The sequence below is a fragment of the Hyperolius riggenbachi genome, chromosome 10 (genome assembly GCF_040937935.1).
Source record: "Hyperolius riggenbachi isolate aHypRig1 chromosome 10, aHypRig1.pri, whole genome shotgun sequence".
Taxonomy (NCBI): Eukaryota; Metazoa; Chordata; class Amphibia; order Anura; family Hyperoliidae; genus Hyperolius; species Hyperolius riggenbachi.
Window position 1 is genome coordinate 45765195 of NC_090655.1, and position 26101 is coordinate 45791295.

The window sequence follows — 26101 nt, forward strand, 5'->3', positions numbered from 1 at the left end:
TGCCTCTAATACTTTTATCCATAGACCCTGAACAAGCATGCAGCAGATCAGATGGTTCTGACATTATTGTCAAATCTGACAAGATTAGCTACATGCTTGTTTCAGGTTTGTAATTCAGACACTACTGCAGCCAAAGAGATCAGCAGGGCTGCCAGGCAGCTGGTATTGTTTAAAAGGAAATAAATATGGCAGCCTCCACATCACTCTCACCTCGGGTTCACTTTAAAATACGGTCCACTATCCTCCAATTAATAAATCAGCTATAGCGACTACTAACCAAGCCAGAGGTGAAGAAGTGACACAGGAAGTTAGGGAGTTGTAGGCTATGAATAGTGGTGTCACCCAATGGCTGTTTGAATAATGCAGCAGGTGTCTTTACGAGAGTTTTGACCTTTTATTTATCATACTATTTAACTTTTGTGTATGATACATTTTGAAAATATGTGTACATGTATTTAATTTGTAAATTTCACCTTTGATTCATATTATAAAAAGGGAAAAATAAACTCACATAAGAGGAAACAAAATCTTCAAATTCAAACAAAGGCTGGGACCCAGTGGCGTAGCGAAGGAGCTATTGGCCCCGGTGCAAGATTTACATGCCCCCCCGCACTATATACATAACAATTGATACGGCACACCAAAACCTGCCAAGGACAACAACAGGAGGAGGATGGAAAACAGTTTAAATGATTACTACTATTACTACTAGCATCTATAAGTGATTATTACCAACACAGGGCCAATAGAAAGCTAATATTGTACTTGAGGGAGGGCCCCTCTAACCAGGGCCGGATTTAAGACAAGGCCCCATAGGCCATGACCTAGGGCACCACAGGGATCAAGGGCGGGTGGGCAGCAAGCTATATTGGGGGGAAGGCTAGCCTAGCTACCTATACTGGAGGGAGGAGGGTCATCAGGCTATCTATACAGAAGGGGGAAGGTCATCTGGCTTCTTATACTAGCTGGAAGGGGTCATCAGGCTACCTATACTGGAGGGAAGGGGGGGGGGGGGGGGTCATCAGGCTATCTAAACTGGTTATCTTGCAACCTGTACTGGAGGTGGTGGTGGTGGTGGTGGGGGGGGGGGTCATCTGACTAACTATACTGGAGGGGGAAGGGGTCATCAGGCTACCTATACTGGAGGGAAGGGGGGGGTCATCAGGCTATCTAAACTGGTTATCTTGCAACCTGTACTGGAGGTGGTGGTGGGGGGGGGGGGGTCATCTGACTAACTATACTGGAGGGGGAAGGGGTCATCAGGCTACCTATACTGGAGGGAAGGGGGGGGGGTCATCAGGCTATCTAAACTGGTTATCTTGCAACCTGTACTGGAGGTGGTGGTGGGGGGGAGGGGGGGTCATCTGACTAACTATATTGGAGGGGGAAGGGGTCATCAGGCTACCTATACTGGAGGGAAGGGGGGGGGGGGTCATCAGGCTATCTAAACTGGTTATCTTGCAACCTGTACTGGAGGTGGTGGTGGGGGGGGGTCATCTGACTAACTATATTGGAGGGGGAAGGGGTCATCAGGCTACCTATACTGGAGGGAAGGGGGGGGGGGGGGTCATCAGGCTATCTAAACTGGTTATCTTGCAACCATGGCTACTTAAAGAGACACTGAAGCGAAAAAAAATATATGATATAGTGAATTGGTTGTGTACTATGAATACTATGAATAATTACTAGAAGATTAGCAGCAAAGAAAATATTCTCATACTTATTTTCAGGTATATAGTGTTTTTTCTAACATTGCATCATTCTATATTATGTGCAGATTACACAACACTCAGCATTCAAAATGAGTCTTTAGGCGGGCGGATCACTGGAAACCAGTCTTATCACGCGAACGATAGTCTGTACACACGTCGGATTTGACGTGCAAACGACTGAACGATGGGACGTTCAAACGACCCGTCTTTCAGAAAAATCCGACGTGTGTATGGGCCTTTTCAGAGCAGTCTGTGAAGTAATGTACTCTCCTCTGCCAGAGGAAAAGTAAATAGTCCAGGAACAGTTGAGATAATAAAAGTCAGATAACTCTCCACGACTAACTTCGGAGAGCTTAATGGCTTGTTTGCATAGAGATAACAACTGGAGTTTCTCAACTCTTCCTGTACTGGAAACAATTACACTGATGTATCTGATCTTAATGTTTTATTTCTTAGCTGTGCTACACATACAAATCATAATATCATCATTTTTTTTCGCTTCAGTGTCTCTATGTACGTAGGGCGCACTTGGCTTAGTGTTAGGAAAGAGAGGGAACAGAGATATTTCCATAAAAGAAACTTCATCAATATCCTGAGCCAAAAAAACACAGCAAGCAAAAAAAATGTAGGCAAAAAAAAGGATATAGGCTCTATATTACCCAGATACGCCCCTGTGTACACCGGCACCTAAAGCAGAGTTCCCCAACCCTGTCCTCAAGGTCCACCAACAGTACATGTTTTGCAGAAAACCACAAACATGCACATGTGTGAGGTAATTAGCGTCTCAGCAGCAGAGCTAATTAACTACCTCTGTGGATTTCCACAAAACATGCACTGTTGGTGGGCCATGAGGACAGGGTTGGGGAACACTGACCTAAAGCAATTACAAAAATAATGTTGTGTGACTTTTAGTGGAAGTGTTTAAGCTGCTTTATGGTTGAGTTTTGAGGAGTGAAGGCCTGGACCTGTTTTTCCCCACACTAAGTTCTATATATGGGGATAATGTGTGTCCCACTGCTTTTCAGTGAGACTGGTTAATAAGGTTAGATCAAAGCCCTCAGGCTGCTTTCAGTCACCGTGCATCACTAGATGCACAGAAATAGACCCCCTCATTCTGAGCTGTTAGAGTCTTGATCTTCAAGTAGCTATGCTTCTCTCCTTTGGCCCACAGCATCTCATAGCCCTCCGTATAGCCCGTCTCATAGTTGGGATCCTGCTCTTTGAGCATGTAGGTGACAAGCTTGAGACCCTGAGTCTTGCCTTGGTAGTACCAGTACATATAATCATGGTTGACGGTCACTTGTTCACAGCTTATCTGAACCTCCTGGCTAACCTTTTTCACAATGAATGGAGGTTTCTGGGAGATTACCTCTTTCTGGACATTCTGAGCAAGACCTGGGAAGAAAAGAAAGCCACACTATATATTACTTATCATTTTATGAAATATCTCTTCAGATTCTCAGTAGGGTCGATTCTACAAATCTTCTACAGTAAAAACCAAGTGCAGATGTCTTGTAGTATACAAATATGGCATGTTTGTTTAGGACTTCAATTTTCTCCTAATTCTGTAATCTTTCAGCAGCTTTATCAATGGTCTGCTATGGCCCTGGTCAAAGGGTTGCAAACTCCATCTAATTAAAGGTCATATGGGTTCAGAAGAACCTTAAAAATGTAGACCTCCCAAGTGATAATAACAATGTAGAAAGCATAATGGTTAAGTAGTTAGAATTCCTGCCTTGGACTCCTTGAGCCCCAGAATCAAATTGTGGCCTTATAGTAACTGAATTGATATGTTCTCCCTATATTTGAGTGTTTCCTCTGGGCACTGTTATTTCCTTCCAGTGGCTTTGATTCTATGCCGTGGTTATTATTGTTATTATTTATTATTATTTAGTATTTATATAGCGCCGACATCTTCTGCAGCGCTGTACAGAGTATATATAGTCTTGTCACTAACTGTCCCTCGAAGGAGCTCACAATTTAGTCCCTACCATAGTAGGGTTAGGAGAGTAGATTGGGAACCCCTAAGGACAGCTAGGCAAGTAAATTGTGTTCAGTATACTTTGCAAAGCACTACAAAAATGTGTCAACAACACTACAACATAATATGACTCTGTACTTTTGGCCTTTTGAAAGACTAGAGGATGGTCTTTCTTGAATATTTGTATTGTTTTTGTTTTAAGAACTTCTAAAATTTAACAACATTTTTTGGCTCATCTGTTTCCACCATTGTTCCCAAATAAAGATTTTTAAAAACGAAATGTGCAATGGCGCATCTACAAAACTTCTCAGAAATTGGTATCTTTTCATTGGTTACATGTAGTGTCCGTATACCCCACAGCCCATTACCCATGATAGAAACATCAGCTTCGGCCTTAACCTCAGCCTCATAGGAGCTTACATTCTAATGTCCTCGATCTAGTGTTTGTTTGAAAGTTAGTTAACATGCCAGTTTATTACTTACACACACTATGCATTAGTATTTATATAGTGCTGACATCTTCTGCAGAGCTTTACAAAGTATATAGCCTAGTCACTAACAGTCCCTCGGAGGAGCTCACAATCTACTCCCTACCATAGTCATATGTCTTTTGTAGTCTAAGGCCAATTTTTTAGGGGGAAGCCAATTAAGTTATCTGTATGTTTTTTGGGATGTGGGAGGAAGCTGGATTGCCTGGAGGAAACCCAAGCAGACACAGGGAGAATATACAAATTTATTGTAGATGTTGGGATTCAAGCAGGACATCTAGCACTGCAAAGCAAGCAAAACTTGGGAAAAGTTTTTCAGAACCCAAGAGCATAAAAAAAAAACTGTACTAAGTATTTTGTCATTGTCTTGGAAAATATTTTAACCTTCTGATCCTCCAATCTAAGAAATTACAGGCTACCTGCCATAATCACTAACGTCAGTTATTATAGATGAACTCTAGCTGTAATCTCTCTAGGTTTGATACTTACACGATGCGGGTAGAACGCAGAGGATAAGGTTTAGTATGAGCAGCATGCTGGTGAAGTTGTTTTACAGCATGTGACTCTGGCCACCTTACATCTATCTACACCACTCTTGTGCCAGGAATACTAGGTCCTCCCAGCTCGACTTCAGTCATTATACTGCAGTCAGTGCTGCCCCCACATGGATTCTTTCTGTCACTGCAGCATAAGTAATTGCAAATCTTGCACTTTCTCTTTACTGGGTATAACTCCAGTTTTGTTGACAAAGAAAAAAATAATAATAATAATGCATAACTCCATTCACTGCAATCGAATACAGAGTTGAAGTTTGAGACAGCACCCATGTATAGAAGATGGCGTGCCCAAGCAGTCGGCCCTCCACACCACCAGAGCCGTCAAATGGAGAGAAACAAGTCTTGCAGGCACGACCGATATACTTGTAGCTTCTTTTATTGGTCACATCAGACATATCAAGTTATCAAACACTGCATATGCACTGGATGCAGTGTTTGACAACTTGATAAAGAGCTAGATTGCTCGAAACAGCGGTCTGTCGTTGTACTCTCTGCACTGTCTGATGTGACCAATAAAAGAAGCTACAAGTATATCGGTGGTGCCTGCAAGACTTGTTTCTCTCCATTCAATGCAAGGATCTTTAGCAAATACTGTTGTAGATTTTTTTTAAAGATCAACTGTAGTGAAAATAACATAATGGATAGAATTGCTTAATATTTACAATATTAATTTATACATTATTTAGCGAGTGTTTGCCCATTGTAAAATCTTTCCTCTCCCTGATTTACATTCTGAAATTTAACACATTTGACACCCGGTGCTGGGTTAAACGACACCTCCCACTCCTCCACCCCCGCCCAAAAAAAGGAAAGGTGTGATTGTGGCATACTAACCGCGCCATGGCAGGTAATGCCAGGTATAGGTGCCCCCAGTATAGGTAATATAGTTACCCCAGTATAGGTGGCATAGTTGCCCCAGTAGATGTAATACAGTTGCCCCCAGTATAGATAGCTAGTATAGTTGCCCCAATATAGGTAGTATAGTTGCCCCAGTATAAGTAGTATATTCGCCCCCAGTATAGGTAGTATAGTTGCCCCAGTATAGTTGCCCCCAGTATAGATAGCTAGTATAGTTGCCCCAGTATAGTTAGCTAGTATAGTTTCCCCCAGTATAGGTAGTATTATTTCCTGTAGTATAGTTGCCCCAGTATAGTTAGCTAGTATAGTTGCCCCCAGTATAGGTAGTATAGTTTCCTGTAGTATACTTGCCCCTGTATAGATAGTATAATTGCCCCCAGTATTGGTAGTATAGTTGCCCCAGAATATCTAGTATCATTGCCCCCATTATAGGTAGCATAGTTGCCCCAGTATAGATAGTAGTTGCCCTAGTATAGTTGCCCCAGTATAGCTAGTATAGTTGCCCTATTATAGATAGTATAGTTGCCCCAGTATAAGTAGTATAGTTGCCTCAGTGTAGGTAGTATCGTTGTCCCCAATATAGGTAGCATAGTCACCCCAGTATAGTTGCCCTAGTATAGATAGTATAGTTGCCTCAGTATAGCTAGTATAGTTGCCCCCTGTGTAGGTAGTAGAGTTGGCTCAGTATAGCTAGGATTGTTGCCCTCAGTGTAGGTAGTATAGTTGCCCCAGTATAGCTAGTATAGTTGCCCCCAGTGTAGGTAGTATAGTTGCCCCAGTATAGCTAGTATAGTTGCCCCATTATAGGTAGTATAGTCATCCCAGTGTACATGATATAGTTGCCCCAGTAATAGCTAGTATAGTTGCTCCCAGTGTAGGTAGTATAGTATAGTGTAGCTAGCATAGTTTTACCCAGTGTAGGTAGCATAGTTGCCCCCATTGTAGGTAGTATAGTTGCCCCAGTATAGCTAGTATAGTTGCCCCCAGTGTAGGTAGTATAGTTGCCCTGGTATAGGTGGTATAGTTGCCCCAGTATTGTTTTCCCAGTATAGGTAGCTAGTATAAATGCCCCAGAATAGGTAGCTAGTATAGTTGCCCCAGTATAGATGGTATAGTTGCCTCAGTTGCCCCAGTATAGCTAGTATAGTTGCCTCCAGTATAGGTAGTATCATTGCCCCCATTATAGGTAGCATAGTTGCCCCAGTATAAGTAGTATAGTCACCCCAGTATAGTTGCCCCCAGTATAGATAGTATAGTTGCCCCAGTATAGGTAGGTAGTGTAGTTGCCTCAGTATAGCTAGTATAGTTGCCCCAGTATAGGTAAAATAGTTGCCCCAGTATAGCTAATAGTTGCCCCAGTATAGCTAGTATCATTGCCCCCATTATAGGCAGCATAGTCGCCCCAGTATAGTTGCCCCCAGCATAGATAGTATAGTTGCCCCAGTATAGGTAGCATAGTTGGCCCCAGGAGGGGGAAGCAGTGCAAGAATAATGGACAGCGGCGAGGAGGGCGTAATTACATTTTTGAAATTCAACCTATGTTGCTGTGAGAAAACGCGGAAAAGCCACCGCGGGTGATCAGAGCAAGGCGGCTGATTCCGCATCCAACGCGGCAGGTTGCGCGCGTGGGCCTGCATCTGCTAGCATGACTGAATGCGGAGAAACCGCCGCATGTCCTGAGAACAAGGCGGCGGATTCCGCGTCCGACGCGGCGGTTTGCATGCATAGGCCTACATCTGTCAGTATGGCTGAACGCGGAGAAACCGCCGCATGCTCGGATAGCGGTGCGGCTGGTTCCGCGTCCAGCACAGCGGATGCATTACAACACATGTCTGGTGTGGCTGGGACTGATAGTCCACACAGGTTCAGAAGGACGCGCGCGCGCGCTGAGAGGCAGAGCTTTTATGACAGCCAGAAGAGAGTCAGCTGACCAAGCCGGTCAGCTGATAATTCAACCAGTTCCCATTGGTCCAGCACTTAGGGGAGGCGCTGGAGAGCGCTATAGTATATATACTGGATGCTGGTCATTCCTCTGGTGTCTGCCGTTGTGATCACTACGTGGTAGCACTCAGACCTTTTTGTCAGAATCTGTGTTATTCTCTAGACCAGTTCCAGGGTGTTGATGATTACGGAGCTCACACCCTAGACTAGGAAAACTGTGCATTATCTGTGTTATTATTCAGACTAGTTCCAGGGTGTTGATGACTACGGAGCTCACACCCAAGACTAGGAAATAGCTTTGCCATCTACTTATATATCAGACTAGTTGCAGGGTGTTGATGATCACGGAGCTCACACCCAAGACTAGGCATTGTTTATTATCTGTTATGACTTTCTGCTTTCCAGACCACTCTTCTGATCTCTGATTTGGTACTTCGCTATATCTGTCTCTCTGTTACCAAACCTTGCTTGCCTTAGGATTCCGAATCTGTCTCCTGTCTCTGTATCTGATCTGTCCGTGTGTTGCCGACCTGGCTTGTCCGACCTCGAGAGCTATCTCCCTCGTTAAGAGATAGTTCACAGATCTGTCAGTGACACTCCACCATTGGTGTCACTCACACTCTGGTCCTTCCCACTCTCAGCCTGACTCCTCCCCTTGGGGAGCCTCAGGCCATTGGAAGGAGCCTGTTCTTTGGGCAGTATCTCTTACTGCCTTGCACCCTCTATACGGGTGCTCTCCTCAAAGTATTACTGTTGCACCAAACACTCATATTACTCAGGTGTCCAGAGGTTAGAGATATATCTGATTATCGGTGATACTGCAGATCATCAATAATCGGGTATACATCTGTATTCTCGGTGATACTGCAGATCACGAATAATCAGATCCTCTCTGTGTTACACCGATCGTTACAGTTGCGTAATTCATTTGTAATTTTGCGTATTCAAGCGTTATTTCATAATTTACATTGAAGTCAGCACAACCGACTTTAGTGGTTATTGAAAAACCCTCATTTATTTTTGTTACCAAAATTGCTAGGAAAGCTAGGGGGAATGGCGGGAACAAGTACAAAAAAAAAAAAAAGTTCAAAAGACCTAGTAGATTTTGAAAAAAAAAATGATTTTAAAAGCTCAAAGGAAAAATGTACACGATATTTTGCTTGTTAAAAGTTGATCCTCAGATGCCCATCATAAATCCCCCCTCCCCCCTTTTCCTAGGGTGGACACCCCCACCTCCTTCTGGGCACTGGAGGTGGGGTTGGAGATGAGCCCCTTGTCCATGAATTGGACAAGGTCTCTAGGAGAGACTGGAAGACTTCCAGCCCCAGACCATACCATGGATGGACTAGATGCGCAGTCGCACGTAGCCCGGATTCTGGTTATACCAGCCTGAGCCTGCATAAGTGACAGGCGGTTAAAGAGGCTTTTGAGGGGGGGCCTCCTGCTGCCCCACATTTGCACACAATGTATAAATGTGTATATAGAGCTCACAACTAGTATACAGTACAGTATATTAAAGTGTACTGCTGCAAAATATAATTTTACTGAGTTTAGAAACCATTTTCCCTTTACATTTCGAAAATTGTTTTTCTCAAAAACGACAAGGTCTTTTTGACTTGTTCCCACTATCCTCCTCAATATACTTAGAAATGTTGGTAACAATTGCATGTATGGGGCATTTGCTATTAACCGCTAAAGCCGGCACCATTGACTTAAATGGCTGGATAGTGTACTGGTTAAGGGCTCTGCCTCTGATGTAGGAGTCCTGGACTCAAATCCTGGCTCTTCCTATTCAGTAAGCCAGCACCTATTCAGTAAGGAGTTCTTTGGGCAAGATTCCCTAACACTGCTACTGCCTACTGAGTGCGCTCTAGTGGCTGCCTCGCAAGCGCTTGGAGTCCGACAGGAGAAAAGCGCTATACAAAAAAAAAAAAAAAATTAAAAAAGTAATTAATTACATGTTATTGCAGAATTACAAACCCTGATTAACCACTTAATGACAATGTAGCATATTAAAATATCCTGTTTGAGCCTGTTAACGGCAACAGGAGGTATTATTAAGTCTCTCGTTCCCGCTGCCGCTCCGCCGTTTCCGTCGGGACTCCGTGTTCAGTGATTGGGGAAGAGGACAGAGCGGTCCTCTACCCAATGGCAATGCCTGAAATGAATGGATGTGACCGTGATCAGTGGCCACGTCCATTCACAAAACAGGAAACAGTCACAGTAAAGTAAAATATACACAGTATAGTAAAAAAAAAAAAAATGAACACTTCCTATAAAACGGGAAAGTGTTCACTAGCGTGCAAAAAGTAAAATTACACATACAGGCAAATACTTACACATACACTTAATAAATATTTTTTAAAAATGATAACGGACACTTCCAAAGCCCCCCCCCCCCCAAAAAAAAAAAGAAATTACATAAATAGTGGGGACTCAGCTTTTTTAATCTATATTTTATAAGGTAAGTTTACTTTTACTTTACAACATAGGGGCTTGTGATTATGGACCGGACAAAAAAAAAAAACACAACAGGAAAATAACACCTATATTTCAAAATAATATATTGTTGCCATACATTGTGAGAGGGATATAATTTAAACGGTTTAATAATTGAGAAAACTGGGAAAATAAAATGTGTTGGTTTTAGCCACAGGAGAACGTTTAATTTTAAAACTATAATGGCCAAAAACTGAGAAATAATGAATTTTTTTTCCATTATTTTCTTATATTTCCCATTAAAATGCATTTAGAATAAAAAAATTCTTAGCAAAATGTACTACCCACAGAAAGCCTAATTGGTGGCAAAAAAAATTAGGTATAGACAATTTTCTTGTGATAAGTAGTAATAAAGTTATTAGGGAATAAAAGGGAGGAGCACTGAGAGGTGAAAATTGCTCTGGTCCATTAGGGTAAAAACACTTGGGGGTGAAGTGGTTAAGGCAACAAATGAAATTAATAATAACAAATTTGTCTGAAATTTTGCATCATAACAGTGAATTTCAATGCAAAATTACGATTATGCGAAAATCAATCTCATCATTACTTATCATATTAGGCTGTTATCACCCATGCATGGATAGCTTAAGGATTTAGAACATAGGCGTTCAGCATTCAACAAACCTGTCCTGGACCTGGATTTAGAAGAAACTATCTGTTAGGTGACATGCCCTTACTGGGTCATATCAGATCATACAGTAATAGCAGAGTTACTGACAACTTCAGCTATGCATAGTGCCCATAGTCATATCCTCCCCCACCCCCCCCTCTCCCCACGCGTGCTTTAATAAATCGATGCTGTCCAAGGCATGTTGGACTGCTGGATGTGACTGCAATAGCAAGAATTCAAACTCAGTAACCTTTCAACAATCATTATTAGAGTTATTATTATTAATTTCGGAAGCACCATCATCGTCTGTAGTTCTGCGCTAGGCAAGAAATAAACTCAAAAATGGTAAACATCAATGACTACTACAAATAATTTTTAGAAGAAAAAATTATAGCGATTAGAAGAAATAATAGGGAGCTTGCCCTGCCTATGATCTGATATGTCCCAGCTAAGGGTCATAGTTTTTTGCCACCTACAAGGATACTTTATATGAAAAATACAATCCTGTCTTCGGAATTATTTATATTGTGCAGCTCATACCATTTGTAACTAGTGTTGATCAAAAAAACTTACAGTGAACCCGAGGTGAGAGTGAAATGGAGGCTGCCATATTTGCCTGGCTGTCCTGCTCATCCTCTGCCTCTAATACTTTTATCCATAGACCCTGAACAAGCATGCAGCAGATCAGATGGTTCTGACATTATTGTCAAATCTGACAAGATTAGCTACATGCTTGTTTCAGGTTTGTAATTCAGACACTACTGCAGCCAAAGAGATCAGCAGGGCTGCCAGGCAGCTGGTATTGTTTAAAAGGAAATAAATATGGCAGCCTCCACATCACTCTCACCTCGGGTTCACTTTAAAATACGGTCCACTATCCTCCAATTAATAAATCAGCTATAGCGACTACTAACCAAGCCAGAGGTGAAGAAGTGACACAGGAAGTTAGGGAGTTGTAGGCTATGAATAGTGGTGTCACCCAATGGCTGTTTGAATAATGCAGCAGGTGTCTTTACGAGAGTTTTGACCTTTTATTTATCATACTATTTAACTTTTGTGTATGATACATTTTGAAAATATGTGTACATGTATTTAATTTGTAAATTTCACCTTTGATTCATATTATAAAAAGGGAAAAATAAACTCACATAAGAGGAAACAAAATCTTCAAATTCAAACAAAGGCTGGGACCCAGTGGCGTAGCGAAGGAGCTATTGGCCCCGGTGCAAGATTTACATGCCCCCCCGCACTATATACATAACAATTGATACGGCACACCAAAACCTGCCAAGGACAACAACAGGAGGAGGATGGAAAACAGTTTAAATGATTACTACTATTACTACTAGCATCTATAAGTGATTATTACCAACACAGGGCCAATAGAAAGCTAATATTGTACTTGAGGGAGGGCCCCTCTAACCAGGGCCGGATTTAAGACAAGGCCCCATAGGCCATGACCTAGGGCACCACAGGGATCAAGGGCGGGTGGGCAGCAAGCTATATTGGGGGGAAGGCTAGCCTAGCTACCTATACTGGAGGGAGGAGGGTCATCAGGCTATCTATACAGAAGGGGGAAGGTCATCTGGCTTCTTATACTAGCTGGAAGGGGTCATCAGGCTACCTATACTGGAGGGAAGGGGGGGGGGGGTCATCAGGCTATCTAAACTGGTTATCTTGCAACCTGTACTGGAGGTGGTGGTGGTGGTGGGGGGGGTCATCTGACTAACTATACTGGAGGGGGAAGGGGTCATCAGGCTACCTATACTGGAGGGAAGGGGGGGGGGGGTCATCAGGCTATCTAAACTGGTTATCTTGCAACCTGTACTGGAGGTGGTGGTGGGGGGGGGGGTCATCTGACTAACTATACTGGAGGGGGAAGGGGTCATCAGGCTACCTATACTGGAGGGAAGGGGGGGGGGGTCATCAGGCTATCTAAACTGGTTATCTTGCAACCTGTACTGGAGGTGGTGGTGGGGGGGGGGGGGGTCATCTGACTAACTATATTGGAGGGGGAAGGGGTCATCAGGCTACCTATACTGGAGGGAAGGGGGGGGGGGTCATCAGGCTATCTAAACTGGTTATCTTGCAACCTGTACTGGAGGTGGTGGTGGTGGGGGGGTCATCTGACTAACTATATTGGAGGGGGAAGGGGTCATCAGGCTACCTATACTGGAGGGAAGGGGGGGGGGTCATCAGGCTATCTAAACTGGTTATCTTGCAACCTGTACTGGAGGTGGTGGTGGGGGGGTCATCTGACTAACTATACTTTAGGGGGGAGGGGTCATCTGGCTACCTATACTGAAGGGGACAGCTGCTGACAGTGGTCTTGGGCGCTAAAGCGTACAAATCCGGCTCTGCCTCTGACCCAAGAGCCCCGATGTGGTCGCTACCTCTGCAACCTCTATTGCTACGCCACTGCTGGGACTCACTACAGGCGCTATGCAAAACCGCAAAGCGCCTGCACTTTTCAAAGTGCCTTTCTTTGATTTCCCGGAGCGAACGTGATTTGGCTAATGTAGCCAACGATGTAAACACTCTGGAATCGCTCCCAGACTGCTGCAAGGCGCAAGCAGGGTTTTGCCCCACTGGCATATCTCTTTGCTGATCACGGCAAGCGCTGCCAAATGCCCCTAGCGGGCCCCAGGATTAAGCCTGCTTCATTTGGAGATTTTCTTATATTCTTGAAATTATTTCTTGTGGGTTTTTTCGTATTTTTTTTTATCATTACATTTTCATTGTGTTGTGAGTTTATTTCTATATTAGTAGTCAGTAATTTTGCCAGCATTTATAGCAGTTATGTAGCATGCATTGTGCAATTACCAAAGTAATTCCCAAGCTGCAAGTGTAAGTGTAATGCACTGCACACAAAATGCAAAATGCACGTTACCATAGCAACATAAGTGCCAGTAAAATGACCTTGTTTTTGCCTGCTCATGGCAGTTTTACTGCTGGTACATGCATTGACTCCTCTATTATTATATTTCTACTGTATACTAATAATTGTTTATGATGATTGTGTTGTATTAATATGTCTATTTGTTTATTGTGGTGTTATTGCTGTTTATACTTGTGTTGTGTCTTTATCATTTCACACTGCATCAGTTTGGTTGAGTTTTATTGCAATGCACAACAGATGCTCAACAAACATACAGAAATTGTCTATGTTTTTTCCTAAGGGCACTTTCACACATGTCCATATTGTTACTGTCCATTGCATTATAATACAATACACATATATGTGAAGGGGCCCTGAGATCTGCTTTGTATTGCTGCTGTTTCTTGTCACCAGACACCAGTGTGATCAGTTTTACGTGGTGTCCTTGTTGCTGATAGATGGAGATAGATGAAAGCCCTCCAGCTGCCTTCAGTCACCGTGCAGCACTGGATGCACAGTAATAGACCCCCTGAGTCTGAGCCGTCAGGGACTTTATCTTCAAGGTGCTGAGCTTGTCTCCTTCACTTCTCCGCACCTCGTAGATGGCCTCATCTTTGTAGCTTTCCTCGTAGACCGGCTTCTCTGATCGTTGGATGTAGGCAATGAACTGTAGCCCAGGTTTGGACCCTTGGTGGTACCAGTACATGAAAGGATGGTCCGTGTTCACCTGTTGCCACTCCAGCTTCACTTCAGAATGGATGCTGAGGGCCTCAAACAATGGTTTCTGGACGATGGTTGATGTCTGAGCCAGGCCTGTACTGAGACAAAACACACAGGCATTACTTATCTTTGAAATATATATATATATTATTCTACAACTGGATAAATGACTTGCAGATATGTTGGGACAGGTCTGCAAAAAATAGTATTCCTACATTGGTTGGATGCCAGATAAACACCTTCACCTTTCAGACAGAGGGTTACACGCAACAACAAGACCTATTCACTTGGATCACAAACCTCAACCCTCCCTACACTGTTGTGTACTTCGAAAATCCTTTCCCGGGACAGAATTTTCATGAACTGCACATGGTGGCTGGTAGCAGAGCAGGATCATCCACAAGGCAACCAAGCAGGTGCCTGGGTGGGTGTCAAGGGGCCAACTTGTGATCTTCTCTGACCCTTGCGCAACTCAGCTTACCAACAGGACCATAAGGAGGGAAGCTATTGACTTGCCTAGGGCCACACTTCACCTTAATCCATCTCTGGCTGGAAGAGATGATAACATTACCACTGAAGCCACCCACCTCCCTGCAAACCACCCTACTGTCTCCACAGCTGATAAAGTCTTGTACAGTCAGAGTGATGCTTTAAGGTCAACAAAAGTTCCCCTGTCTGATGCTTACATGACGGGACAGCGAAGCACAAGAGGAACCTCCACAGAAGGACCATTGTCATAATGTGACATGAGGAAATGGTGATACCAGATCACTATAGACACAGGAAGTCATGTGACCATTGTGGTGCTGCAGCAGCTGCATATTAACTTGTGATTTCCCCTGATACCTGCTGGAGTACTGCTTTTGTAAATGCTGGAAAGTGGAGGCGTATTTGTATCCCAGCTCGCTCTTCTTTCCCCTTTATTATCTTCTTTGTCTCTCTAGACCACTCACCCGTTTTTCTTCATTTTTTATTCACAGTATATATATATATATATATATATATATATATATATATATATATATATATATATATGTATGATGTATGCATGCAGATGTTCATTAACCATCCTGGCGTTCAGTTATTTTTCAGTGTAGCTAGCACTAGGCTGGCTACACTTTCCCCCCAAGTCCCCCGGCACTGCCCCCCCTCGCTCCGCTCGCCGCTGGCGATATTTACCTGGCCGCGATCCCGTGATGGCCGAGACTTCCGCCGTAGCTTCAGGCGTTGCTATGGCGACGATCGGGCATGATCTCATGCGCAGTTTCAATCGCCGCCACAGCGACCCCTGGAGGCTATGGAGAGGCTGCGCCGCGTGGGCTCGGGAGGGGGGGGGGTATGTATAAAACAGCGCGATCGGGGGTTCAGAGTGGGCCGGCGGCGATCGGAGGGGTGATGTAGGTAGCAAAGTGCTAGCTACACCCCCTTCAAAAATTTGGTAGAAAAAGACCCTCCAGGGGCTAAGCAATCCACCGCGGCAGTAATGGACGAGCTGAACTCGTCATTACCGCCAAGGTGGTTTAAAGGATACCCGAAGTGACATGTGATATGATGGGATAGACATGGGTATGTACAGTGCCTGGTACACAAATAACTATGCTGTGTCCCTTTTTTTTCTTTCTCCGCCTAAAAGAGTTAAATATCAGGTATGCAAGTGGTTGACTCAGTCCTGACTCTGACTCAGTGACCCTCACTGATAAGAAATTCAACTATAAAACACTTTCCTAGCAAAAAATGGCTTCTGAGAGCAAGTAAGGCCCGGTTCACATTAGCGGTGGCCCTCCGGAATCGCCGTGCCGGAGCCGCACCGCCTGCAGAACGGACGGAACGGACGCACGGCATAGCAATTAAAGCCTATGCGTCCGTTCACATGGGTCCGTTCTGCAGAACCGGAGCCGGGCCGGATCCGGACTCCGGCCTCCGTTCCAACATGCGCTATTTTTTCATCCGGCCCCTCCGGCAGCCGTATCCGGGGCGGAGCCGGACTGCACCATCCGGCCAATACAAACAAATGGGAACCGGAGGCCGCACAACACACTGGCTGAGAAATCCGGATCTTCTACCCCACTTCCTATGCGGATTTTTGCGGCGATATTGGCTGGGGACACATGGGCAAGCATTTTGGAGTGGAGCAGCACAGCTGGATCCGGATCCGGAGATGTTGGCAGCATGTCGCAGGTGGAGGTGAGTGCTAAACAGCAGAGGGCCTGATTCCACAGGTCCCCCTTCTGCTGACCTCCCAGACCCCAACTTTTTTTTGGTGTTTTACGTTACTTCTGCCAAACGGATCCGGATCGCATCCTGATGGACACCTGATGCAACCTGACCGGATCCGGATCGGATCCGGATCAGAACCGTACGGTTCCGATCCGGATCCGGTCCGGATCCGGTCAGGTCATCCGGTCCGTTTGGCAGACAACCGCAAGTGTGAACCGGGCCTAAGTGATGCAAAGGGTCAATAGTTCATATATTTTAGCTCTGGAATACTTCAATGAATCTGTCATTGAACAAAAACAATAAAACAGTTAAAACTTAAAAAGTAGATTTAAACATAACATAAAACTGTGGAATATCTTAAAAAGTCATTTTTAGGAGAAGGAAGATAGATACAATTGTTTATTCCATTACTTTATTTTATTTTTTATTTTTATGTTATTGTCCTTTAGCATCCTTGAAGTTAGACTCTCCTCTCTAAAAGATAAGCAACAGCATAATAACCTTTAAAGAAAAATATCTCTTTGTTACAGCTTACAGAACTTCTGCTATACATCTGCAGTGTGTCGGATAAAGCGGATAAAGGGTTAAAATTCTGTTTTTACATATCAGCTGTGCCTGCCGAGGACTGTCGAATTTCTGTTCTGACAGAGCGGAGAGATCAAATTACACTTGTGATTACTGGAAGATGAGGGGGAATCAGACAGGCTCTTCTCTCTAAAACACACAGGGTGCATTTTCTCTGTTTTCCTTGTGTCCTGTGCAAGAGTTCAGCTCCACTTTAACTTTCATTTGTTTTTTACATAATTTCCTTCCATCAATTTGTAACCGAAAGAAAAGGTATGATTCTTCGATCACGTACAATCGAGCTCATATAACTGCAACTCTTTTGAGAATGCGTGTGAAATGAAATTGCTTATGGGAAAAATCGATACCTTCCAATTATATTTAATCCCACAAATCTGATCGAAAGATTGCATCGGTGGAAAATATTGTATAATTAATGGGGACTTTAAAGATGTGCTTTCATATGTGCACGCATGCGCTTGTGAACGATTTCTTTCCCGGTGAATTTAAATTACATCTGTATTGTGTTGCTGTTGTTGCTGCATTGTCTGCATTTATATTAGATTTGTATTGTGTTGCTGTTGTTGCTGCATTGTCTGCATTTATATTACATCTGTATTGTGTTGCCATTGTTGCTGCATTGTCTGCATTTATATTACATTTGTATTGTGTTGCTGTTGTTGCTGCATTGTCTGCATTTATATTAGATTTGTATTGTGGTGCTATTGTTGCTGTATTGTCTGCATTTATATTAGATTTGTATTGTGTTGCTGTTGTTGCTGCATTGTCTGCATTTATATTACATGTGTATTGTGTTGCTGTTGTTGCTGCATTGTCTGCATTTATATTAGATTTGTATTGTGTTGCTGTTGTTGCTGCATTGTCTGCATTTATATTAGATTTGTATTGTGTTGCTGTTGTTGCTGTATTGTCTGCATTTATATTACATTTGTATTGTGGTGCTATTGTTGCTGCATTGTCTGCATTTATATTACATTTGTATTGTGTTGCTGTTGTTGCTGCATTGTCTGCATTTATATTAGATTTGTATTGTGTTGCTGTTGTTGCTGTATTGTCTGCATTTATATTACATTTGTATTGTGGTGCTATTGTTGCTGCATTGTCTGCATTTATATTACATTTGTATTGTGTTGCTGTTGTTGCTGCATTGTCTGCATTTATATTAGATTTGTATTGTGGTGCTATTGTTGCTGTATTGTCTGCATTTATATTAGATTTGTATTGTGTTGCTGTTGTTGCTGCATTGTCTGCATTTATATTAGATTTGTATTGTGTTGCTGTTGTTGCTGCATTGTCTGCATTTATATTAGATTTGTATTGTGTTGCTGTTGTTGCTGTATTGTCTGCATTTATATTACATGTGTATTGTGTTGCTATTGTTGCTGCATTGTCTGCATTTATATTAGATTTGTATTGTGTTGCTGTTGTTGCTGCATTGTCTGCATTTATATTACATGTGTATTGTGTTGCTGTTGTTGCTGCATTGTCTGCATTTATATTACATCTGTATTGTGTTGCTGTTGTTGCTGTATTGTCTGCATTTATATTACATTTGTATTGTGTTGCTGTTGTTGCTGCATTGTCTGCATTTATATTACATTTGTATTGTGTTGCTGTTGTTGCTGCATTGTCTGCATTTATATTAGATTTGTATTGTGTTGCTGTTGTTGCTGCATTGTCTGCATTTATATTAGATTTGTATTGTGTTGCTATTGTTGCTGCATTGTCTGCATTTATATTACATTTGTATTGTGTTGCTGTTGTTGCTGTATTGTCTGCATTTATATTAGATTTGTATTGTGTTGCTGTTGTTGCTGTATTGTCTGCATTTATATTACATCTGTATTGTGTTGCTGTTGTTGCTGCATTGTCTGCATTTATATTACATTTGTATTGTGTTGCTGTTGTTGCTGCATTGTCTGCATTTATATTACATCTGTATTGTGTTGCTGTTGTTGCTGCATTGTCTGCATTTATATTAGATTTGTATTGTGTTGCTGTTGTTGCTGCATTGTCTGCATTTATATTACATTTGTATTGTGTTGCTGTTGTTGCTGCATTGTCTGCATTTATATTACATTTGTATTGTGTTGCTGTTGTTGCTGCATTGTCTGCATTTATATTACATGTGTATTGTGTTGCTGTTGTTGCTGCATTGTCTGCATTTATATTACATTTGTATTGTGTTGCTATTGTTGCTGTATTGTCTGCATTTATATTACATTTGTATTGTGGTGCTATTGTTGCTGCATTGTCTGCATTTATATTACATTTGTATTGTGTTGCTGTTGTTGCTGCATTGTCTGCATTTATATTAGATTTGTATTGTGGTGCTATTGTTGCTGCATTGTCTGCATTTATATTAGATTTGTATTGTGTTGCTGTTGTTGCTGTATTGTCTGCATTTATATTAGATTTGTATTGTGTTGCTGTTGTTGCTGTATTGTCTGCATTTATATTACATGTGTATTGTGTTGCTGTTGTTGCTGCATTGTCTGCATTTATATTAGATTTGTATTGTGTTGCTGTTGTTGCTGCATTGTCTGCATTTATATTAGATTTGTATTGTGTTGCTGTTGTTGCTGTATTGTCTGCATTTATATTACATGTGTATTGTGTTGCTATTGTTGCTGCATTGTCTGCATTTATATTACATTTGTGTTGTGTTGCTGTTGTTGCTGTATTGTCTGCGTTTATATTAGATTTGTATTGTGTTGCTGTTGTTGCTGCATTGTCTGCATTTATATTAGATTTGTATTGTGTTGCTGTTGTTGCTGTATTGTCTGCATTTATATTAGATTTGTATTGTGTTGCTGTTGTCGCTGCATTGTCTGCGTTTATATTAGATCTGAATTGTCACTGCTGCTGGTGGATGGGGATAGATGAAAGCCCCCCAGCTTCCTTCAGTCACCGTGCATCACTGGATGCACAGTAATAGACTCCCTGGTTCTGAGCTGACAGCGAGTTGATCGTCAGGTTGATGTGCTTTTCCCCTCTACCCCTCCCCACCTTGTAGACCAGTTTATCCTTGTAGGCGTCCTCGTAGAAGGGCTCCACCTGTGTCCGAATCATGTAAGCTATGAGCTTCAGCTCTCGTCCTGGGGCTCGGTGGTACCAGTACATGTAGTCATGGTCTGTGGAAGACTGCTCGCAGTCTAGGTGAACCAAAGACATGGCCTTGAGCGCAATAAAGGGGGGATGTTGTCTGATGGTCGATTTCTGAGCCAGACCTGCACAGATGTAACAGTTATTTTCAATTCCCTTCCCCAGCATCAATTTATATATTCTATAATTTCAGAAAAAAACATTCTTATTTGTCAATCTATTTTTATCTTTTTGAAGGGTCAGGTCTGCCAAACATGGTGGTCCAATATTCAGAGGTGAGATAACTTTATTATCAGCATCACTCCCCAACTTGAGAAAGGATGGTGGACCTTTTACAGTCTATTATTTTTTTATACCCTTGGATCTGATGCAATAAAAATAGACATCTCTTCTATTTCCAACAACAATAGGAGTAAAGAAAAATCAATATTTATAAAAAAAAATCCTTATTGAATACTTAGTATTTAAAGTGAAAACGGTCAAAGATAAATCTCTTCTCTTTATAATACCAGAGTGTGTGTATCATACTTAATGCAGCAAAAGAAGAGAGACTGCAAGGATGGAGATACCTACTGAAATCTAATTAAAACTGATATTTAAGTTTTGGGCAGAGTGCCCCTTTAAGGTGCACAAGATTTCCCCCTCCCCCTCCTAGCCACACTTACATGATGGGATAACAAGGCAGAAGAGAAGTTTCCGGAGAAGAGACATTGCTAGACTGAGGAGTCTGAAACAGGCACTGAGTAACTGTAGTCGAGACAGGAAGGCAAGTCACATGACATGACCAAAGTGACACCTGGCCTCTAGTATAGACACAAACAGAACATTTATATCACGCTTTTCTCCCGGGGTACTAAAAGCACCAGAGCTGCACCCACTAAGGCGAGCTCTATAGGTGGTAGCAGTGTGAGGGAGTCTTGCCTAAGGTCTCCTACTAAATAGGTGCTGGCTTGCTAAACAGGAAGATTCAAACCCAGGTTGCCCGTGTCAGAGACAGAGCCCGTTAAAGTGAGTGTGATGCAACAAAAAATAAAAAAAACAGATACTGTGGCTTGCAAAAGTATTCGGCCCCCTTGAAGTTTTCCACATTTTGTCATATTACTGCCACAAAGATGAATCAATTTTATTGGAATTCCATGTGAAAGACCAATACAAAGTGGTGTACATGTGAGAAGTGGAACGAAAGTCATACATGATTCCAAACATTTTTTATAAATCAATAACTGCAAAGTGGGGTGTGCGTAATTATTCAGCCCCCTGAGTCAATACTTTGTAAAATCACCTTTTGCTGCAATTACAGCTGCCAGTCTTTTAGGGTATGTCTCTACCAGCTTTGCACATCTAGAGACTGAAATCCTTTCCCATTCTTCTTTGCAAAACAGCTACAGCTCAGCCAGATTAGATGGACAGCGTTTGTGAACAGCAGTTTTAAGATCTTGCCAAAGATTCTCGATTGGATTTAGATCTGGACTTTGACTGGGCCATTCTAACACATGGATATGTTTTGTTTTAAACCATTCCATTGTTGCCCTGGCTTTATGTTTAGGGTCGTTGTCCTGCTGGAAGGTGAACCTCCGCCCCAATCTCAAGTCTTTTGCAGACTCCAAGAGGTTTTCTTCCAAAATTGCCCTGTATTTGGCTCCATCCATCTTCCCATCAACTCTGACCATTTTCCGTGTCCCTGCTGAAGAGAAGCACCCCCAGAGCATGATGCTGCCACCACCATATTTGACAGTGGGGATGGTGTGTTCAGAGTGATGTGCAGTGTTCGTTTTCTGCCACACATAGCGTTTTGCATTTTGGCCAAAAAGTTCCATTTTGGTCTCATCTGACCAGAGCACCTTCTTCCACATGGTTGCTGTGTCCCCTACATGGCTTGTGGCAAACTGCAAATGGGACTTCTTATGCTTTTCTGTTAACAATGGCTTTCTTCTTGCCACTCTTCCATAAGATCCAACTTTGTGCAGTGCACGACTAATAGTTGTCCTATGGATAGATTCCTCCACCTGAGCTGTAGATCTCTGCAGTTCGTCCAGAGTCACCATGGGCCTCTTGGCTGCATTCCTGATCAGTGCTCTCCTTGTGCGGCCTGTGAGTTTAGGTGGATGGCCTTGTCTTGGTAGGTTTACAGTTGTGCCATACTCCTTCCATTTCTGAATGATCGCTTGAACAGTGCTCTGTGGGATGTTCAAAGCTTTGGAAATCTTTTTATAGCCTAAGCCTGCTTTAAATTTCTCAATAACTTTATCCCTGCCCTGTCTGGTGTGTTCTTTGAACTTCATGGTGTTGTTGCTCCCAAGATTCTCTTATGGCCCATACTCACGGGCAGCAAAAGTAGCCTGTCGCCAGCACACGTGAGCGTGTGGGCGACAGGCCGGCGACAGCTCGTCGCCACGTCCCTCCGCGTACACACGCGGAAGAGGGACCAGCGGCCGCGACGGAAGCTGTCGCCGACGTTCCTCCTCCCCCCGCCGGAAGCTATGCGTATCCCAATGGAGGTTGCTGTCGCTAGTCCGCGTACTCACGCGGACTAGTGACAGCTGCGGCGGAGTTGCGGCGGTGACTGTCGCCAGGCGACTGAACATTTCAATTGTCTGGCGACATCAGCGACGGGCGACAGTTCTGGTTGCGCGCCCGTTCCGGGCGACAGTTCGGGGTGCGCGCGGCCCATACTCACGGGCGACCTGTCGCCGCAACACACGCGCGCCGCGTGTTGAGGCGACAAAAGTCCCTCGTGAGTATGGGCCATTAGACAACCTCTGAGGCCATCACAGAGCAGCTGTATTTGTACTGACATTAGATTACACACAGGTGCACTCTATTTAGTCATTAGCACTGATCAGGCAATGTCTATCAGTGGTGCTCAGCAGAGCTCGAATATTCTAGCTCTTTTTCAGCTATTCGAGCTCGGTATTCGAGCTCCGAACAGCTGGAGCTATTCGAATGGGCTATTCGAGTGAACTCGAATAGCCCATTCACTATTCGAGCTATTCGAGCTATTCGAGCTAACAGCGCTATTCGAGCTCAAATACCGAGCTCGAATAGCGTCATAGCCCAGATTGATGTCCTTAGAGCCAATCAGAGGGCTCCCAGGCCCTCTGACGGCAGCCAATCACAGAGGGGGACCCTGGCCAGCCCCTACCCTATAAATAGCGGCCGCCATGTTAGGTGTTTCCGTCCTTGCCTGACTTTGTACAGAGAGAGATCTGCTCCTTTGTGCGTTGGCTTAGCAAGAGCTTTATTGTGGTCAATCACCTAGCGTTTTTGCTCACATACACCTCCTATATACACCTATATTGTTGTTAGTTAGATAGACATTGTATTTTAGTTAGTAGCTTTTGTGTTACATAGAGACAGCTGCTGCAGGCTTACAGCTTTAGGCCTCAGGGCCTGCCTGTGTGGGCAGCTGTTCTCTCCTGTCCTCTGTTAGTTTATTTCTCATCTATACCAGTATTTCTGCTGTCCTTTAGTACTGAGTGATTGTATTTTGTATTGTAGTTATATACTGTAACTGTACTAGGACACTCACTGTCACTGTTTGTTCATAGCTCCTGCGTGTGCGTGCACTCACTGTCTGTAGTGTACACACACTCTATTTCCTTGTGATTACTACTGATTATTGTAACTGCTAGTTGTACTTCCTGACTGTTACTACTTACTTACTGTACTACACTCACTCAGTCACTGTTCATAGGCTAGCTCCTGCGCGTGTTTGCGCGTGCGTGCAGTCACTGTCTGTAGTGTACACACACTCTATTTCCTTGTGATTACTACTAATTATTGTAACTGCTAGTTGTACTTCCTGACTGTTACTACTTACTTACTGTACTAGACACTCACTCAGTCACTGTTCATAGGCTAGCTCCTGCGCGTGTTTGCGCGTGCGTGCACTCACTGTCTGTAGTGTACACACACTCTATTTCCTTGTGATTACTACTGATTATTGTAACTGCTAGTTGTACTTCCTGACTGTTACTACTTACTTACTGTACTAGACACTCACTCAGTCACTGTTCATAGGCTAGCTCCTGCGCGTGTTTGCGCGTGCGTGCACTCACTGTCTGTAGTGTACACACACTCTTTTTCCTTGTGATTACTACTGATTATTGTAACTGCTAGTTGTACTTCCTGACTGTTACTACTTACTTAATGTAGTAGGGACACTCACTCAGTCACTGTTCATAGGCTAGCTCCTGCGCGTGTGTGCGCGTGCGTGCACTCACTGTCTGTAGTGTACACACACTCTATTTCCTTGTGATTACTACTGATTATTGTAACTTCTAGTTGTACTTCCTGACTGTTACTACTTACTTACTGTAGTAGGGACACTCACTCAGTCACTGTTCATAGGCTAGCTCCTGCACGTGTTTGCGCGTGCGTGCACTCACTGTCTGTAGTGTACACACACTCTATTTCCTTGTGATTACTACTGATTATTGTAACTGCTAGTTGTACTTCCTGACTGTTACTACTTACTTACTGTACTAGACACTCACTCAGTCACTGTTCATAGGCTAGCTCCTGCGCGTGTTTGCGCGTGCGTGCACTCACTGTCTGTAGTGTACACACACTCTATTTCCTTGTGATTACTACTGATTAGTGTATTTTCTAGTTAGTGTACTAGGGGACACACTCACTGTTCACTGTTCACACTTACTGATTACCGATTTTTGCATTTTGTATTTGTACTGTAATAATCACTTAGCGATCTAATCACTTAGTGATTAGTGTCACCTCACCCAACAACCCACTCCATTAAAGTACCCCACTTTTCACCCGCAGTTTTAAAAAACTTTTGTGTTTACGCCCAAAACATCTAAGATGTCTGGAAGTGGCAGCCAGCGCGGTTTGGGCAAGGTGAAGGGCAGCAAGGGAATCAGGAGGAGAGGGAGCAGCATTGTGGCAAGCCGCGGCCGCGCCACCATGCACAGTTCCGCAGCAGCAGCGTCAGTGGCTAACATTCCTCCTATAGCCACTGGCCGTGGACGCCTTGGGCGCTGCCCAGCAGGAGCATCTGCAACTCACGCTGCAGAGACACAGCAGCAGCAGCGTGTAGCACCTGCTCCTATTTTCCTCCAGCCGGGTCGGAAACGTCCCATTGAGGAAAAGGATGCAGACACTGTGGTGCAACTGATGACGGAGGATGAGCAGCCCGCCATCAGCTCTGCATCCGAGGCCTCCACCCTCACCACCACCACCACCACCCCTGTTCGCAGCAGCCGCCCAGCAGGGCCTGGGGAGGAGGCCAGTTCACCGTCAGTCGCCGACCTGTCACTCAGCACTCTTTTGACCCCAGGCATGATGCGTCAATTGTCTGCTGTTGTTGGCGATTTGGAGGAGGAGATGCTGATGGGCACTTTGGGGGATGAGGGATTGGACAGCAAGACTGTGGCGACAGTCAAGCAGCCCATCCATGCATCAGGAGAGGAGTTTGGGGGGGTCATCATCCCAGCAGGACATGTTTCAGGAGGGGGAGGATGATGATGACACGGTGACAGACAGAGACTGGGTGCCACCAGCTCCAGGGGATGTCGTCATCAGCAGCTCTGAGGAGGAGGATGCGCTTGTGGGCCTTGCAAGGAGGCGCATCATTGCAAGCATTGGCAGCAGTAGGCAGGTCCCACAGCCTGCTGGTGTCTCAGGCTCAGCAGCAGCAGCATCTGCCAGTACCACCACCAGCCGCACCCAAGCCCCCCCCCCCAACCACCACAGGGAGATAGGCAGCAGCGGTTCCATGCCGTAGGGGGTTGTTTTTGTCACCAATCTGGCGCTTTTTTACCATGCCCACTGTGGACAGCAAGTACGCCACTTGCAACCACTGTCAGCGGAAGTTGAGCAGAGGTGCAGACCCCTTAAAGTTCAGCACCAGCTCGCTCATCAACCACCTTGCTGCGAAACATTTCCACCAGCATGAGGAGTTCCAGAGGCTGAAGGCATCTGGTGCTGGCAG

At 43.8% G+C, this 26101-nt stretch overlaps 2 gene segments (V, D, J or C); both read right to left on the minus strand.

Annotated features, from left to right (window-relative positions):
* Positions 1-2784: 2784 nt before the first annotated feature.
* LOC137536654 (T cell receptor beta variable 19-like) lies at positions 2785-4765 on the minus strand. The segment is given in 2 exon segments: positions 2785-3107; positions 4671-4765. Coding segments are annotated over 2 exon segments (369 nt in total).
* An 8996-nt stretch (positions 4766-13761) lies between these two features.
* On the minus strand, positions 13762-14998 carry LOC137534295 (T cell receptor beta variable 2-like). The segment is given in 2 exon segments: positions 13762-14342; positions 14931-14998. Coding segments are annotated over 2 exon segments (387 nt in total).
* Positions 14999-26101: the final 11103 nt, after the last annotated feature.